Source organism: Pelobates fuscus, chromosome 8, assembly GCF_036172605.1.
Source record: "Pelobates fuscus isolate aPelFus1 chromosome 8, aPelFus1.pri, whole genome shotgun sequence".
NCBI classification, from domain to species: domain Eukaryota; kingdom Metazoa; phylum Chordata; class Amphibia; order Anura; family Pelobatidae; genus Pelobates; species Pelobates fuscus.
The window spans coordinates 86,028,236-86,046,842 of record NC_086324.1 but is presented as its reverse complement, the minus strand read 5'-3'; the positions used below and the strand labels follow the sequence as shown (position 1 = coordinate 86,046,842).

At 40.5% G+C, this 18,607-nt stretch overlaps 1 protein-coding gene across 1 annotated transcript in view; it reads left to right on the top strand.

The window, feature by feature from the left end:
- Positions 1-18,607, top strand: part of LOC134571648 (cytochrome P450 3A4-like) — a 98,047-nt gene that overhangs the window by 58,779 nt on the left and 20,661 nt on the right. Inside the window, exons 7-8 of the mRNA XM_063430125.1 lie at positions 178-326; positions 454-581. Of these exons, the coding sequence (XP_063286195.1) occupies positions 178-326; positions 454-581 (277 nt within the window). The remainder of the gene's footprint in view (positions 1-177; positions 327-453; positions 582-18,607) is intronic.

The following is an 18,607-nucleotide window of genomic DNA, read 5'->3' as shown; positions in this document are numbered from 1 at the left end:
ACTGTGAATATTTATGTAATTAAAAAACATACAGATTTATGATTAACATAATTCCAAGCTATTTGAAACCATACATACATATGTCTCCAGTCTTTAAGTATAAATGCTCTTTATATGTTTTTAACTTCATGTGTTAAATAGGCAAAACAGACTGAGTTTATTTTTTGTCCCACTTAGCATCTTTGGAGGGTACAGCATGGACATTGTTTTGAGTACCTCATTCAGTGTAAAGGTGGATTCAATAAACAACCCAAATGATCCATTTGTCACCAACGCGAGGAAACTGTTCACCTTCTCTTTCCTAAATCCTTTATTCTTGCTGACCGGTGAGGCACTCAGTTTTTACTGCCTGCAGATATTTTTAAAGTATTTGTTACAATTCTACAATACCACAGTAGCTCCTATTGCTGCATATTAATCATTTGGTGAATATTTTGTTTGCTTGTTTTTCAGTTATATGCCCATTCCTTGTGCCTCTTTTGGACAAGATGAACTTTTGTTTCCTTCCTTTAAGTGTTCTCAACTTTTATATGGATGCTATCAAAAAAATAAAAAAAGAAAGAGATCACAATAAACAATCGGTATGTATGTAAGAAAATGATGCAGACTAAATATTTTCCAAAATGGGGAAGCAATTTGTCTATAGATTTCCCTTGATGATGTGACTTTATAGAGATGGACTTCTCAAAAGATATATTAAAAATTTATATATTATTTATTAGCATTGTGATACATAACTTTGACTGAAAGCAAGGAATTGTGCTAGATGGAGTCCATACATCTCCCCAAATTATGCAAGGATCCTACTTTTTCAGGACAGTTCTTTGCAACATGCCCAACGTTTCTGTATTTAAAGCACTTTACACCATAATTAGTACTTTTTGATTCTCTTGTAGGCTATTCCCACCTCCCAAAGTATTTTTTTCTCTTTTAGCAATGTATCTTGGCTAATAAACATTCCTCTCATCAAAAGACCCACCTTTCTCTGGAACAGTCTTACCAGATTTCCTGGTGCTGTGGATCTTCCGATTTTTCGGCCGCTCTTGGCCAGAAGGTTGAACTAGTTCCCCTTCTGCCATGTACCTTTTAACAAACCTAACCAATTGGTTGGCTGTTTGTGGATCGCTCTGACTGACCCACCAACGAAGGCCAATAGGTAAGCCTCTCAGGAATCTTTCCATCACCTGCAACCATGGCTGCAACCATTCTCTAGAAAGGTGTATCAAGGCAAACATCTGTAAACAAATCTCTCTGCAAGGACTACTGTTGTCACCTCAAAGCATGCCAGCATTTCTACTTTCAGCTTCTTGTAGTCAGTAGTCAGTAGTTTCAGCTGGTTCCAGATCATAGCATGCTTTCTGGGATTAATCACTAAGAAATTGTGCTAGCAGACTTGCCCATTCACCTGCAGGTCAATCTTCTCACTCAGCATGTTATTCAAATGTCATCCGTTTGTCTCCCCATTATCTGTAGCCACCATCTGTTGCAGATAGTGACTCACTTTGATCACCTTGGGAGATTGCAGTGATTATGCAGAATCCCTTGCCAGCCTTTGTGATAGGCTCTGGATCTCCTGCTGTATGACATATGTGGCATGTAGCTGCTCTTAGCAATTGATGAGCTTCTGCCTGTGCTGCTGCAGTTTGCTTGAATAAGGCATCTGCATTTTCCTTTTGAGCCAGTGCAAGTTGCTGCAGTACTGAGATGTTCTCTTGCTGTATTGCATTCGTCTCAGCAGTCCTTCTATTTGTCTCTTGTATAGCAATGGACTGGAGCACATCTTTCATGACATCCTCCATTTCTCCACCAGTCTCTTTCCCCAACTTACAGACTTTGTATTGTGTCGCCCGTTTCCTCCACTATATGTGACAAAGGTCAGTTTGGTACCTTGTCCTGGGTTCAATGTTTTACACACAATCTTTTTCAAGATCCAGAGACACTTTACGTGCTGGATAAAATAAAATGACTTAACTTAAAATAATAAACTGACTGGGTTGGATGGCTCGTCCATTTCCCAACAGAAATATCCATCTTACTGTTTCAGGTTCTTTTAGCTGCTTCTCTTCCACCTCATGCGATGCAAAACAAAATCTGATCTCCTTCTTTGCATGGGGAGTATTTAACAGCACCTGCAATTATTTATCTTTTGCAAGTAAGATAACCAGAGTGTTGGAAGTCTGGAACTGGTCTCCACACCTGCATTTTCCCAGCAATCTTCAAAATGTGGAGTTTTGCATTGGCCCACCCTACTGTCCAATTGCTCCACCCTAGGACCCAAATAAAAGAGGGTAAAAAGGAGGATGCAAAGAAAACACACTTTATTGCATGTTATAATGCTAAACTTCTAAATGCTTGTCGTAGCTCTTTCTCCGGTCGTGGTATGTAAGTATTGTAAATTGAGGATTTCCAGCAGCCCAGCCTCTTAATGATGTGGACTGGTGTGTTTAAGCTAGATGCTGATGATGCTGCGCCAGGGCCGCCACCAGAAATTTTGGGGCCCATAACTCAGCTCAGGGTCTGGGCCCCCAGGGGCCCGCCTCCAAATACCGCCCACTGGGTCCGCCTCTAAATACCGCCCACAGGACTACACACACAGACAAACACACACACTGATACAAAAGGACACAGATACATACTAACAGACACACATACTGAAACAGACATACACGCATACATACTGACACACACATACTGAGACATACACACAGGCATACATAGTAAAAGACAGACACATACTAACATACATACAGACACACATGCATGAGGACATAAAGACACATACAGACACCGACATACATACACACACATACATACACACATTCATACATACAGACACTGACATTCATAATGGCATACAGACATACATTCATACATACAGACTGACATACATGCATATATACAGACCTACTGACAGACATACATGCATACAGACATCCATACACACATACACACAGACATACGTTCATAATGATATGCAGACATACATTCATACTGACATACAGACATACACATATAATGACATATAGACATACATACATGCATACAGACATACATACATACACAAACATACATACAGTCAGACAGACATACATATACATGCATGCAGACAGACATACATAGACATACAGGCGTACAGACAGGCATACAGACATACACATACATAAAGACAGACATACATGCATATATACAGACCTACTGACATACATCCATACACACAGACATCCATACACACAGACATACATTCATACTGACATACAGACATACATATATAATGACATACAGACATACATATATGCATGCAGACATACAGACATACATACACACAGACATCCATACACACAGACATACATTCATACTGACATACAGACATACATATATAATGACATACAGACATACATATATGCATGCAGACATACATATATGCATGCAGACATACATACATACATACATACATGCATGCAGTCAGACAGACAGAGACATAGACATACATACATGCATAAAGACATACACATACAGACAGACATACATGCATACATACATGCAGTCAGACATGCAGACATACATACAGACATACATATATAATGACATACAGACATACATATATACATCCATAGACATGCATGCATTCAGTCAGACAGAGAGACATAGACATGCATACAGACATACACATACAGACAGACATGCATGCTTGCATACAGACATACATGCAGACAGACAGACATACATACACAGACAGACATACATGCATACAGACACACACAGTGCTCATTTTCCAGCCACCCTCCTGTCTCTTACCTTTTCTTTGCAGGAGGGTGGCTGGGGATGATGGGAGTCGGCGCGGCTCCCTCTTCACTTGCGCGCGCGCGCTGGGAGGAAGTAACCACTTCCTCCCAGCAACACTTGCGGCTGCTTTTTTTTTTTTTTTTTTTAAAGGGGCCCGGTCGCGCTTTACCACGGCCACAGCGCTGACCAGGCCCCTGAAGGGGGTGGCCCTAAGTGTGTGGGCCACCCGATGGGCCCCACCACAGGGCCGCCGGGCCCGTGACAACCGTTATGGTTGTCACCCCCTGATGGCGGCCCTGTGCTGCGCCTATACGGAAGGAGTGACCAGAGAAGGAAGCCGGGTTGTAGCCTAACCTTGACAGCAGAGTTCTGAATGAGATGTGAACTTAGCTGTGGTGAGTGGGTGCCCTTGGAGTAGTAATAGTGAGGTGTCAGGTGAGTGCGCGTGGTGAGATTCTAGAAAAAGTTGAGTACTTTGACTGGGCACCAGGCATGCTCGGTGGGGAAGAAAGGAATGGTAGTGGGATGATTGATGTGGATAGTTTTTGTGGAAGGTAATGAAAGGACATAGTGGTCATCAACTTTTCTATAGACAGTTTTAGGCTTGATGTGGTATCTACCTGGTGTACAACTGTAAGCTCCCTAGGTCTAAGAATGCAATAGAAAGTTATAAGATGGCGGCCTTTATAACCAAGTTAGTGTGAAAATCGAAAGGGGATTTGTCCAGTAGGTCGCTAAAATAGGTCCATCTATTGGCAATCTGGTAGTGGCTGTAACCTTGTGAATACCTATAAGGATGTTCTTAATAGGGTATGATGCTAAAAAAGGTGCGTGATTTGGAAAGTTAGTGAGGATGTGGTGTTGCCACCATGGTTTTAATAGAGAACTCTCCCTGCAAGTGAAACTCCACAGTGAACTTATTGAAAATGGTCAGTGCCTTAGCGTAAGTGGTAGTGGTGTTGGGTGAGGGTGCGTGAGTGCTTGAGCGTGGCGTGGTAGCTCAGTTAGTCCATGAGTAGCTCGTGAAAAGGTGGTATCCTGGATGGTAGATGGTGGGCCGTAGGGAGTGCCCTGAAGAATACCTGAAAATGAGAGCGGGAAAGAGCGTCAGCAGCTGTTACGAATACCAGGAATGTGTAAGCAGACTAGGTGAAACTGAGCGGTTGCTGCTAGCCAAGTCAGCTTGCGTACCAGCCTCATGATGGTTAGAGAGGAGGACCGCCCTTGTTGTTAATTTTGCAGGCTGCTGAATTGTCTGAGCAGCATTTAACTGCCTTGCCAGTCCAAAGATGACCCCATGTATGAGCGACCGCCACGATGGGGTAAATCTCGAACAATGAGGATGTTTCTCTAAACATCAGCAAGGCATCCATCTCAGTGGGCCAGTTATCCCTAAACCAGTGGTTGCCAAATATGGCCACAAACCCGGTGTGTGCTGCTGCGTCTGTGTAAATAGTAGGTGAAAGATCGGATAGTTGAGGAATAAACAAGGAGACTCCATTACATTCGGACAAGAAGTTTCTCTACATGTGCAAATCTGCGCTGGCTGGATCATCCAATGTAATTGGGCAGGAGTCTGGCACCCCATGGAGTAGACACAGAAGCCTAAAGACAAATGATCTGCCCTTTGGAATTATCCGCATCGCAAAGTTAAGGGACCCCAATAAGGACTGGAGTCCCCTTCTGGTGCATGTATCACTCCGCAGGAACAGACCGATTTCGTCCCTAATGCAGGTCAATTTCTCTGGTGGTAGGCTGGCTTGAAAAGATTCTGTGTCCAAAACGATGCCCAAGAAAACTAGCTTAGTAGAGGGTCCAAGTGTTCTACTTTGTAACAGGGGCACCCCTAGTGTAGTGAAAAATAACGGTTGGACACCTAACTATGTTTTAGAGCAGCCAGCAGAGCGTTTCTGCGAATATGTGAAACAGCTTAGGGCTGCTCTTTCAATACCTTTTCCACCATGTAACACTGTGTAAGTGCCATAGTGAGGGGTGAATGGGTAAGAGCTTGAAGGCATTAGTAATGTCGGTCTTGCTTAGCCATGCCTTGCTGCCTGCTGTGATGATGGCTTGCATAGCGTCATCGATTTTTGCGTAGTGTAATGAAAACTTCTCAGCGGGTATGAGAGAGTTCATGCTGGGGATGGGCGAAGAATGAGGTGCTGAGAGGTCGATAATCAATCTTTTATTTTTTATTAGAGTACTTGTGCACAGCTACCCCGATGGGGTTGGAACGCCAGGATGAAAAAGGGGATACTGTGAAAGGGCCAATCATGAAACCTGCCTTAGTTTCTGTGGACCGTAGGTGGTCCACCGTGAGAGGGTCGTTAGAAGCTGACAGCAGTGTAACGGCACCCCCAGGCATAAAAGGGGTTAAACACCGTTTAGGAGATATTCCTTTCCAGATACACAGGCAGCTACTGAGGACACCAATCTCACGAACTGGAAACCATACAGGTGCTCCAAATGAGAGAGGCCATAGTCATGAGGCAGGAGGCTGGCAATCAGGCTTCTCCATAACCCAGTGGCGAGGTTAGTTTCACCACAAGCAGATTTGGACATTCGAGTGTGCCTGTGGGGATGGCAATGAGGCCTGTATGAAAACCCTGTGAGAATCCCGTCACCAAAAATTCTACCAAATGCCTGGCTGGGTGGGAGCGTAGGTAGTAAGCCACAACATCTATGTTGACCTCGGACAGTCATTTTTTAGGTGAAATTTGGTCCGGGCACATGGTCTTGGTATGCGCTCTGAACAAATATAGCAGACGTGCAGCAACCAGCATGCGCTGAAGCTGCATGTGCCAGCGTAAAAATTGTTGCACGCCTGCGCCTTGCCCAGAACCACAATGGATTTGCCCAGTTTGTCCCTCTGCCCTCCTTCTTACCTAGTGTATGGGGTGAAGGAGTAGTGAGAAGAGGAAGGGTTTGCCTCACAAGGACACAAGTCAGTGGGATGGGATGTTGAGCTACAGGCGGCACAGGACGGGGGCCTCAATCGGAACAACTCCGTGTCCATCTGGCACCAGTCAATTCTGGTATTAAATTGGGCCAGATGAGTTGCTGTCTTGGCTGACATGGACTTGTGATAGTCGTAGAAAGAGGACCCCCCGTACTTAATGCCTAGGTCAACCATTTTATGCATATAAAGATCAAGCTCCTCCCTCCTATGTGGATACACAGAGTAAATTACGTCTCTATATATCCTGAGAGCTATAACGAACTGCGGGATAGATAGCTACTTGTTAAAGCGTGGGTCTCTAGTTTTTAATACCACTGAGATGGCCCATAGTTATATGCACGGTTTTCAAGGACATCCTGTGAGGCAATGAGTAGGGAAACTAGATTTCCCATCCGGTATTTCCTTTTTTATGGATGCTGGGACAGAGTGAGCAGGTGAGACATATGGGGAAGTAGTTGTGGGTGGTGAGGTGGCTATGGCTGTCAGTCTACTATTCATAGTTTGGAGGTTGGCCAGTATGGCTGTCAGGGTTTCCTGCATAGATTCGGAGGTGCTGGTAGACTGCCCTTGTGAGCTAGTGCCAGGCCTAAGTTCGCTGGCCTGAGCTGTCAAAAGTCTGTACAGCTCAGCATTTCTGGCAGTGGCTGGAAAGGGGATACCCCTGAGTCTTAGTTCTGCTGCAATTTTCGGATAGTCCATAATTTCAGGGACCTGGGGGTAGAGGGGGTGAGGGATTCTTCTGGGGACCCAGGTCTGGCTGGCATGATGGGTACTTCATCCAAAGGTAGATCGTCGATGGGAATGGATTCTTGTGACATTCTGAAAAAGGAATAATTAATTAAATTAGGTAGGGGAGTGTGAAGGAAGAACTAGACCTTCGGAGAACTGGCTTGCTGACTAGTGCCGAGGCGAAGAAATTAACTATAGCCAAGTGACAAGTGAGGCCCTGCTAATGCCAAGTGGCAGTGAGAGGCTCTACCTATGATTTGGGCTGAAGGAAATCGTGGCTACGAAATGAGGTGGCAGGATGTTGGTCTCTCGATGACCATAAAAGATTCAAATATGGGCCGTGACCTGGGAAGCCCTAGCTGTAGCCCTAAAGAAGCAGCTAACTATGATTTTGGCCATGGGGCTGAACCTCCGTGTTGAGGTGGGGAGTAAGCCTCGCGGGACTGGTGCACTTACTTTGGGTTGCTAAGGCCAGCACATATCCCTGTATGCCAGTTCTCTAAATATGTTGGGGCTTGTCTCCTAATGATGTGACCGAACACATGTAGATAATGTATGGTTTTGAATATACTTGAGGATACAGACACCTATACAGTTTTACCCTCTGATCCGACCAACACTTTCTTTGTAAGTTACAAGGATATTTTGGACGAAAGTCGCAGTGGAGGGTTGCTCTCTGACGAGGAATATTATTTTATTCTGAACCGTCATCCAAGGACAGCAACCTTCTACTGCCTGCCAAAGATCCATAAACGTCTTGAAGACCCACCTGGTCATCCTATAGTGTCTGGGGTTGACAACCTAACCCAAAATGGCAGTCTCTACATTGATCATATTCTCAGACAATTCGTTGAACTTCTACCCTCCTATATCAGAGACACCAAACAGGCACTTTCCCTCCTTTCGAACCTCCATATTGACCCTACGGCTAATCTGTGTAGCCTTGATGTCGAGGCTTTGTATTCCTCTATTCCACATCATAGGGGTATCGAACATGTGAAATACTTCCTTGACAAAAGAGGTCCTCAACAACAGGCACATACTACATTTACGCTCAAACTATTGAAATTTATCCTCTCCCACAATTATTTTCTGTTCCACAATAAATACTACCACCAGATACAGGGTACAGCAATGGGCACCGCGTGTGCACCATCTTATGCCAACCTCCATCTGGGTTGGTGAGAAGAAAGTATCAAGACATCTATCCACTTGTCACCTTTTCTGTCCAAGATTATTTTTTTGGTACAGATACATAGACAATGTCATTCTAGTGTGGCAGGGTAATAAGTATGAGTTTGATAGTTTTGTGTCACTCCTCAACATCAACGAGGACAATCTCAGGTTCACTGCGGAATTTGGTGGGTCATCTTTGAATTTTTTGGACCTCACAATTTTAATTTCTAATGATGGTTTGTTCAAAACCTCCTTATTTAGGAAACCCTCTGCATCAAATTCCCTCCTTAAATGGGATAGTTTTCACCCAAGACCTTTAAAACTGGGTATTCCTACTGGACAGTACCTCAGACTGTGACGTAACTGCACAGATGTTACTGACTTTCAAATTAAAGCTAAGATCATGAGACACAAATTCAAAGAGAAAGGCTATCCTAACAGGTGTCTGAAGAGGGCCTACTTTAGAGCTCTGACAACTGACAGGTCTGACCTCCTGTCAGACCCTCCACTACCACATCAAAGTACCAACAAAACCATTAGGATGATCGGTACTTTTGATACTGGTTGGGATGAGGTAAAACACTATATTCAAAAGTTTTGGCCTATTCTATTGAAGGATACTCACCTTAAGAAAGTCCTAGGTCCACAAGTTACTATTACGGCCCGGAGGGGCAAGAATCTTTGTGATATTCTTGTACCTAGCCATTTTGTAATTAAACAATCCCTCAACACTACATGGCTTGGACGCAAAATTCCTGCAGGTTCTTATGCCTGTGGTAGATGCATAGCCTGTAAGTATATTCTCAGAGACTCTAAAGCAGTAAGTGATAGTGAAGGTATACAATCTTTTCAAATCACTCAGTTCTTCAATTGCAACTCTACAGGGGTAGTTTATCTACTTACCTGTAGTTGCAAGTTTATGTACGTTGGCAAGACATTCCGACCATTTAAAGAGCGTATCAAAGAACATGCTAGATCCCCCATAAATCAACTGAACACCCCCATTTCAAGACATTTAAAGGAACAGCATGGTGGGTCTTGTAAAGATATTCACTTTTGTGGTCTGGAGCTTGTCAAACGGGAACAAAGACGGGGTGACTTTGATAAAATTCTACACCAAAGAGAATGTAGATGGATTTACAAACTGAACACCCTGAACCCAAGAGGTTTAAATGAAGGCTTCTCCTTTTCCCCCTATATTTGATCTACAGATAATTGTCTCTTATTTATCCCTGTTCTTTATTCATCCCCTTTTTTGTACTCTTTTTCCCTTGTAATCAGTCCATCTTTACACCTTTATTCATCCATTCATTATTTTCATCTCTTTAATTGGCCTTTCTACCTATTATAGTGATCTTTTTCAGTATACATTTTATGGTAACAACCTTTAACCTGGCATTTGAATATAAGGTCCTCTTTTTCTGTCACTGTTTAATGTAAATCTTTACTATTTAGCTATTATAATTTTTTTCATAACTCACATTATTCCACTTTTTCTTTATGGTTGATAAACCTTGTGAGTTAATTTTATTTTGATACTTGAATGAGTTTGTAAGTTTTTGCTATAATTATGTAATCCTTAAGCTACAATGTTACTTAAAATGAATGTAACACCCGTGCTTTTAACGGGCGGAATTGATATTAATTTATTTCCAATAATACTCCTTCTTATATTCCATTAATAGATTCATTTATTTTATAGTTTCATTATATTTTGCTTTTGCAAACTTTGTTTGGTTCTAACTTCAGCAAAATCTTCTTTTTCGTTTAGCAGTGACCAAGTTTGATCCCTTTCCCCTCCCTTACTTACCTCCTCTCTCGGCTCTGGACACTCTTTGGTAATTAGATCGTCTGATTGGAGGTATTATTTGGAGGGGCGTGTACTTACCCCTCTATAAGCGGTCCTTATTTCATTTGCCGGCTAGCTCTTGACAAAGGCGTATTGAACATGCCAAAACGCGCGACAAGCTGCCAGTAGCCGACGCTATGATTTCTTATTGAATTTACTTTATTCTTTGATACCACTTGGGCTCTGATGACGCTAATCAATGCGTCTTGTGATTTAAGCTTTGAGGGATTTCATTAGGCTGCCTTGAAGCAGCAGTCAGTAGTGGTGGATTCAGACAGTTAATTTAGGGCATACTAGGTCCTTATCTCTGGTTTGGTTTCTCCCTTTTATTAGGATAGATTATTCCTTTTCTGTTCATCCTACCTCTTACTACACTATTGGATATTCTATCTACATATTATCCTATTGGGTGTGTTATCCCTATTGTTGGCTGCATTAGGGATTTTTCACACCTCTAGTGTTATACAAGTACAAGACCTCCTTATTACCATTAAAACTTAGAAATTGTTGGATTTCATCTACTAGTTTTTGCTTAGCTTCTGCAGAACATAAATTGTAATCCTTTATTTTTCACTCCGTTCTACCACTGAATTGCACGTTATTCTTTAGTTCATAGTAGACCGGGGCATGGTCAGACCAGCTAATATTACCAATAGAAGAGGAAGTACAAAATTTCAGACAGTTAAACTTCATGAAAAAATATGTTTTTACAAAAGTGTATTCTCTCTCCAGTGGATGCTGTGTACTCCATAAATCATAGAGGTCATTCTTTATCATACATCTAGTACATTTTTCTGCTTATGCTTTATTTTTATTTTTATCTGCCTTATTCCCTTTCATTCTATTTTTATCCAAATTGGCATCCGCTGTGCAGTTCATGTCTCCCCCGATTATTAACACTCCTTTGGAGAATCTCTCCACTTTTTCCATTAAGGAATTCAGAAATTTTACTGGAAAATCACTGGGAACGTAACAATTTACTAAAGTATACAATCTTTCATTTACTTTACAAACCAATATTCTGTATCTCCCATTACTATCTGACTCGTGAAAAATATATTAAAATTGTAGTTTTGATACTATTATAGCTATTCCTTTTATCTTCTCATCTCTTAAAGCTGCTTCATAAATTATTGTAAATTTTTTATACCTCCAAAAAGAAGATCCTTGACAGTCCCAGTATGTCTTTTGTGCAAAGCAGATATTTATTCTTTCTTTAATCAGTAGATCATACAAATAGGCTCTTTTCTGGCAATAATTTAGTCCCTTGGTATTGATTGATACTATTTTAATCTTTATTGAGTGCGATAACTATCCCCAAAGTGCCCAACTCTTTCCACTTCCTTGCCCCTGATTCCTTTATTCCAGTGCTCCTGAGAGAACCTGTTACGCATACCAAACATCCATTCATTCCAAATCCAATCATTCCTAATGACCAGAAGGATACCCTTTTGCATTCCTCTAGGCCAGTCCTCTGAACAACTTAAAAACAGAGTACAACCACATGCAGGTGTTGGGTTTCTGAGGAGGGGAAATTACCTTATCTTATTTTTCTATTTTTACAGAGATATTATATTCACAGGGAGTATAAACCTCAGAGGAAGAAGAAGAAAAAAAAAAAAAAACAACAAAGACAATTACACCAAAATACAAACTAATGAAACAAAATAGAGGAAACCTCGTAAATCATTCCAGAATATCCCTCTATGCCCCTTATTCTATGTTAACAATTAACATAGTAGTATAAACTGCTAATATTGTGCTTATTCTAAGCCCGATCAGAAATTACTTTGTCCCTAGACAAGCCCAGGGTGTAACCCAGCTGAAGCTGAGGCTAGCTCCAAATCCATACCATCTAGTTTACAACCTAAAGAAGATTTTGGAAATTTAGGAAATTTAAATAGAGACAGCAAAAAAAAAAAAAAAAAAAATTCCCATTCTTCCTATAACCTTTAGTTTAAAAAAAATCATCCTTCGATTTTTTCACGTAGTGATATGTGTATCTTCAGATCCCTATTCGTAGTGCTTATTACTTATTGCTTATTTTGATGTTCTTTGTTATGCTCAAAGCAAAGAAAAATCAGAGCATTTACCCTTACTTCAAAGTTTCCAACCTTATTATTTCCTTATATTAAAGTGATATATACGTTTTAATATTTCATATGCTTATTTGTGATACTTTCTATATATTTTTATGTCTACTTGTTATCTTTTTCACCCATCTAGAATACCAGCTTTCTTATTACTTTATATTAAACAGTGAATTTGGGAATTCCATGTTTCATATCATCATGTGAAGTGCTTATATTTGTGCTTCTGCTCTATTTTCTGAATGTTATACTCTATACTTATGCAGCCCCTAAAAACATAAATAAAAAATATAACCAAAAAAAAAAAAATGTTCCCTCTCTTTTCCTGCCTCACAAGTGCCCACATTCTTATTCCCTTATTTTAACCCCTTAAGGACCAAACTTCTGGAATAAAAGGGAATCATGACATGTCACACATGGCATGTGTCCTTAAGGGGTTTAACCATTCCACGTTTTTATAACCCCATGTGTAATGCTTTAATTAATGCTATTACCCTATTTCCTATATATGATCCTCTGTACTTGTGCAGCAGAAAAAATGAAATAAATAATGTATAATAAAACAAACAAAGAAAAAGAAAACGAGAAAGCTTTTGATTGGGCCTTCCTATTTGAGACATTAGATACTTTCGGGATCAAAGGTTTATTTAAGAAGTACTCTATGGCTCTTTATAGTAAGTAACTGGTCCATTTTTAAGTTAATATTTTTTCAGTATCCAAAATGGTACACGGCAAGGCTGCCCTCTCCTCTGCTTTATGCTTTTTCTATTGAACCTCTTACAGCGATGATAAGATCAACAGAGGAGATAAAGGGCATCAAAGTAAATAAGCAAAAGTTTACAGTAACACTCTATGCAGACAACATTTGACTCACACTGACAACTCCCAAGATTTATATTCCAGCAGTCATTTCAGTTATTAATGAAGTTATTCCAGAAAATTATGAGTTTTTATTGCAAGTTCTCAATCAGCAAATTATTAAATTGAAGGGAGTAGAGTTCTCATGGATGGGAATGCCTATTTGGTCTCTAAGGTACTATACCTGTTCAGAATGATTCCACTTCAGGTTCCCATGGCAAATCCTAGAAAAATTGAATAAATTATTCCTTTCCTTAATTTGGGGAAGTGAGAAACCCAGAATTGCGCAGAACATAATTAAAAGGGATGGGACCCAAATGGATTAGGCTTTCCCAATCTGGTAAAGTATGTGCATACATCCAAGCAGTCAAACACCAGCACAACATACAAGCATACTCCTGCAATCTAACTCAAATATTACATACACACACCCGTGCATTCAAATTAAAAAAATATATATACAAACACACCCCTTCACTCCAGCACAAATACTTCACACAAATGTACATCCGCATTTAAAAGTGAACATTACATTCAGACACAGCCCTGCAATCAAATGCAAACATTACATACAAACACACCCCTGTACTAAAGCACAATAACTATATACAAGCACCCCTTCAAACACCAACATTGTACATTACACTATAGAGCCAGTAAATGCCGCAGCGCTGTACAGATATGCAACCTAGAAATTGTGACTTGGGGTGCCTGAAAAAATACTGAAATATTAAGGGCACCTTGATCCTAACAGGTTTGGTAACCACTGCCTTAGCCGATATTATGAAAGATGGGAAAATATTGCCATTTGATGTTGTACAATTTCAAAATAATGTATAAAATAGAGACATTTTTCTCTTTCTTAGAATGAAAAATTTCTTAAAGGCTAACTTTGTCTCCCCTGCAACCCAATTAGAGGATTTTATAGATAACCAATACAGCTATAAATTAATCTCAAGGTTGAAAAAAATTATTATTAATAATCAGTAAATAATACCAACCTCACCAATGAGGAAATGGAAAAGGGATATAAAAGTCTATAATTCAATCGAAAATTGGAAAGAAGTTCTGGAACTGGTTAAAAAAAGTGTACACTCTATTAGTTTACAAGAAGTATATCTTAAGTTGATGAACCACTGGTATCTGGGCCCACTACATATTAGCAAGTTCAATAAATCCACTGCAGATTGCTGCTGGAAATGTTCTCAGGCACAGGGTTCAATATACCATATTTGGTGGAACTGCAAGAAATAACAACAGATTAAAGTTATAGTAGAAGATACATTAGCTGATATCGTTCCGGTAGAGTTTACATTCAAGCCACAAATGTGGCTTTTCCACCTAGATTTACCATAGATAAACAAGCATTGTAAATACTTAGTGGTAAATATTTTACTGGCTGTTAAGATATGCATAGCTAGAGTTTGGCGGAAACCAGACCCTCCGGAATGGCCTAGAATAATAAATCAGGTTACACATCAAGCACATATGGAAATAAACTTATATGGTAAACCTATTCTTCCCTTTTCCTCTTTATGTTTTATTTATTTCATTTTTTTTTTTTTTAATAAAGGAAAGATTAATTCTTTATATAGGAAGAGGAGGAGGTATTCCGCTGCTCAGGGAAACACAACCGTTACTGGAGGATGCATGGTAGAATGCTTCTTTGGTGTTAATCTTACGTAAATTTATGTAGCTTTGTATCTATGTATGTAATGGAAAATAATAAAAGTAATATTCGGATAGAAAAGAATCCGAATAAGAAATTATGATTTTGGTACATTTAAATTTTTGGTGGAAAAGCAAGCTCAAAACACTGAATACCAATATCTGATGTTTAAAAAAAAAAAAAAAAAAATACTTGTAAGAATTGAGAAGGGTAGGAATGATATGAGGTGTTTTGGATGGAAACTTTCAGCATGTAATAATGTGTTCCTATCGGTCGGTTTGGTATACAGACTATATGCCAATTTCTGACTCTGTATGTATATATGTACATCCCAAAAATCCACCCCTTCTAGATTTGTGATCATGTTAACTTGATCGATGTGTTAATGGCATTGATTGTATTGATCATATTGGTGATGGTATCCAGGTCCCCCTTCCAGATGAATAACAAATTGTCGATTAAACGATGATTGAACCGGATGTTCCCTACATATGGCTGTGTAATATGTTCTATTTCGAAAATATACATGTATTAATTCACATAGTTGGGTGCCATCGCTGCCCCCATATACATCCCTAAGATTTGCTGGAACCAACAATGTTCAAATTGGAATTAATTCTGAGACAGTACTAGTTCCAAAAGCTCCAATGTGAACTCAGTGGTAGGGCCATTGTAGACTGTAGACTCCCTTAGCACTTGGCGCATGGCTTCAATACCTCCTATGTGTGATATGATGGTCGCACATAGCCAATATAATAGAAGTCTGGTAAAACAATTTGGTCCAATAGTTGTATTAAGTCTGGTGTGTCTTTGAGAGATGTTGGTAATGTTTCAATGGGCTCTTTAAAAAGAAAGTTGAGCCAGGTTCAATCACCCCACCCAATTGAAACTATAGATCGACCTGGGTGTTGGTTACAGTCCTTGTGAATTTGGTGCAGAGTGTATATGACCAGAGTCCTTGTATTTTTCTTAATTATGTATTCATATGAATCCTGAGTGATGAAGTCTGCCTTTACACTGCGTTGTATTGTGGTTACCACTTTTTGCATGATTTGTGCTGTTGGATCTTAATTTAATTTTATATTTTATAAGCACTTATTTTATAAGTGCTGGTGTCCTCAATTTGTGATAACATCTCTGTCATTTAATGTATTGGTAGATAGATGTATATTAATTAATTTCCTCAACTTTCATGTGTGGTATATTTATTCTAATTCTCGGGTCCTCTACCAGAAGCCTAGGAGTCTGAGGGTTCTGCTTAGTATCTTATGTTCCTAAAACTTCTGGACAGTGATTTCAAATGTCCCACCTGGAATCTATTGAAGCCACTTCCCCAACTTGGGAGTCACAGTCCCAAGTGCTCATATCACAACTGGGACTATTACGGCCTTCCCTTTCCACATCCTTTCTAGCTCTTCTTTCACTGCTTGGTAGTTGTCCATCTTCACAAGTTTCTTCTTCCTGATGTTATAGGCACTGGTTATTGCCACATTCATCATGACTGCAGTTTTCCATTCCTTGTCAGGAACAGACCTTAAAAACATCAATGAGTCCCCATCATGTTTTACAGTAAGGATGGTATTCTCTTCACTATAGGCCTTGTTGATGCTTCTTCAAACATAGAGCTTATGATTGTGACCATAAAGCTCTGTTTTGGTCCTTTCACTCCAAATTACAGTGTGCCAGAATCTGTGAGGCATGTCAAGGTGTTGTAGGGGCATATTGCAACCGGGCTTTTTTGTGGCATTGGCGCAGTAAAGGCTTCTTTCTGGCAACTAGACCATGCAGCTATTTTTTTCCAAGTATCATCGTATTGTGCTCTTTGAAACAACCACACCGTCTTTTTCCACAGCAGTCTGTATTTCTTCTGAGATTACCTGTGGATTTTTCTTTGTATCCTGAACAATTCTTCTGGCAGTTGTGGCTGAAATCTTTCTTGGTTTACCTGACCTTGGCTTCGTATCAGTGGCGTCTCTAGGATTCATTTTTAGGGGGGGCACATGGAGGGCCAGGGACAAAAGTAGGGGGGCACATTGAACCCCGCCCTCGCCACAGTTTGACCCTGCCCCTGCCGCATGTTAAGACCCGCCCCCAACACAATGTGTGTTTTTTTTTTTTTTAATAATCCCTGGTGGAGGATTCATTATTTTCCACCAGGGATTATTAAAAAACAAACACATTACCCTTGATACAGTGCCATAGTTGCCAACATTTGGAAAAAGTTTCCAAGGACATTTTTCAGCACAGCTATCAATTACTGTCTGGGTATAATATCCCAGGACAGTCCGTGCTCTCTGTATAATACAGGGTTGTGTGTATAATAAATTGGGACAGTCAGTGCTCCCTGTATAGTGCTGCTCTCTGTATAATACAGTTCTGTTTGTGTATAATATCCCAAGACAGAGAGCAGCACTATACAGGGAGCTCTGACTGTCCCGGGATATTATACAGACCCAGGCCTGTATTATACAGAGAGCAGCACTATACAGGAAGTACTGACTATCCCGGGATATTATATACACACAGATCTGTATTATACAGATAGCTGAGCATATACCCCATGTCCCAATCTCTAGACTACTAGTACCTGTCAACAGCAGCTCACAGAAGCATGCAACAGGGCTAAAGTGTGCGGCAGCTCACACAGATGATTCAGCGGTAAAGTGAACTCGCTGGCAGAGCCAAACTGGGAATACCTGGGAATCCAAAGCAGCCCTGGAAAAAAATGTATGCCATTCCTACAAGTCAATATATAAATATATATATATATATATATATATATATATAGTACAGTAAGCACACAAGCTCACTGACATGCGCAAATAGGCTTACTGACAGACAAAACTCTCTGACTCACACACAAGCTTACTACAGACAAACTCACTTGTATAAACAGAATGCTCACTACAAAGAAGTTCAGGGACACACACAAGCTCACTAAAGACAAGCTCACTGACACACACATGCTCACTAAATAGAAGCAATGCACTGGGGCCCTTCCTACACAACAACTCACAGGAATTTTAATTATTGATAGACTGCTGAGTCCATACACACACAGACTGCTGAGTCCATACACACACACACACACACACACACACACACAGACTGCTGAGTCCATACACACACAGACACAGACTGCTGAGTTCATACAGAACACACACACACACACACACAGACACAGACTGCTGAGTTCATACAGACACACACACACACACAGACTGCTGAGTCCATGCACACACACACAGACTGCTGAGTCCATACACACACACACACAGACACAGACTGCTGAGTCCATACACACACACACACACAGACTGCTGAGTCATAAACACAGACACGGTCTGCTGAGTCCATACAGACACAGACTGCTGAGTCCATACAGACACACACACACACACACACACACACACACAGACTGCTGAGTCCATACATACACACACACACACACACACACAGACTGCTGAGTCCATACACACAGACTGCTGGTCCAT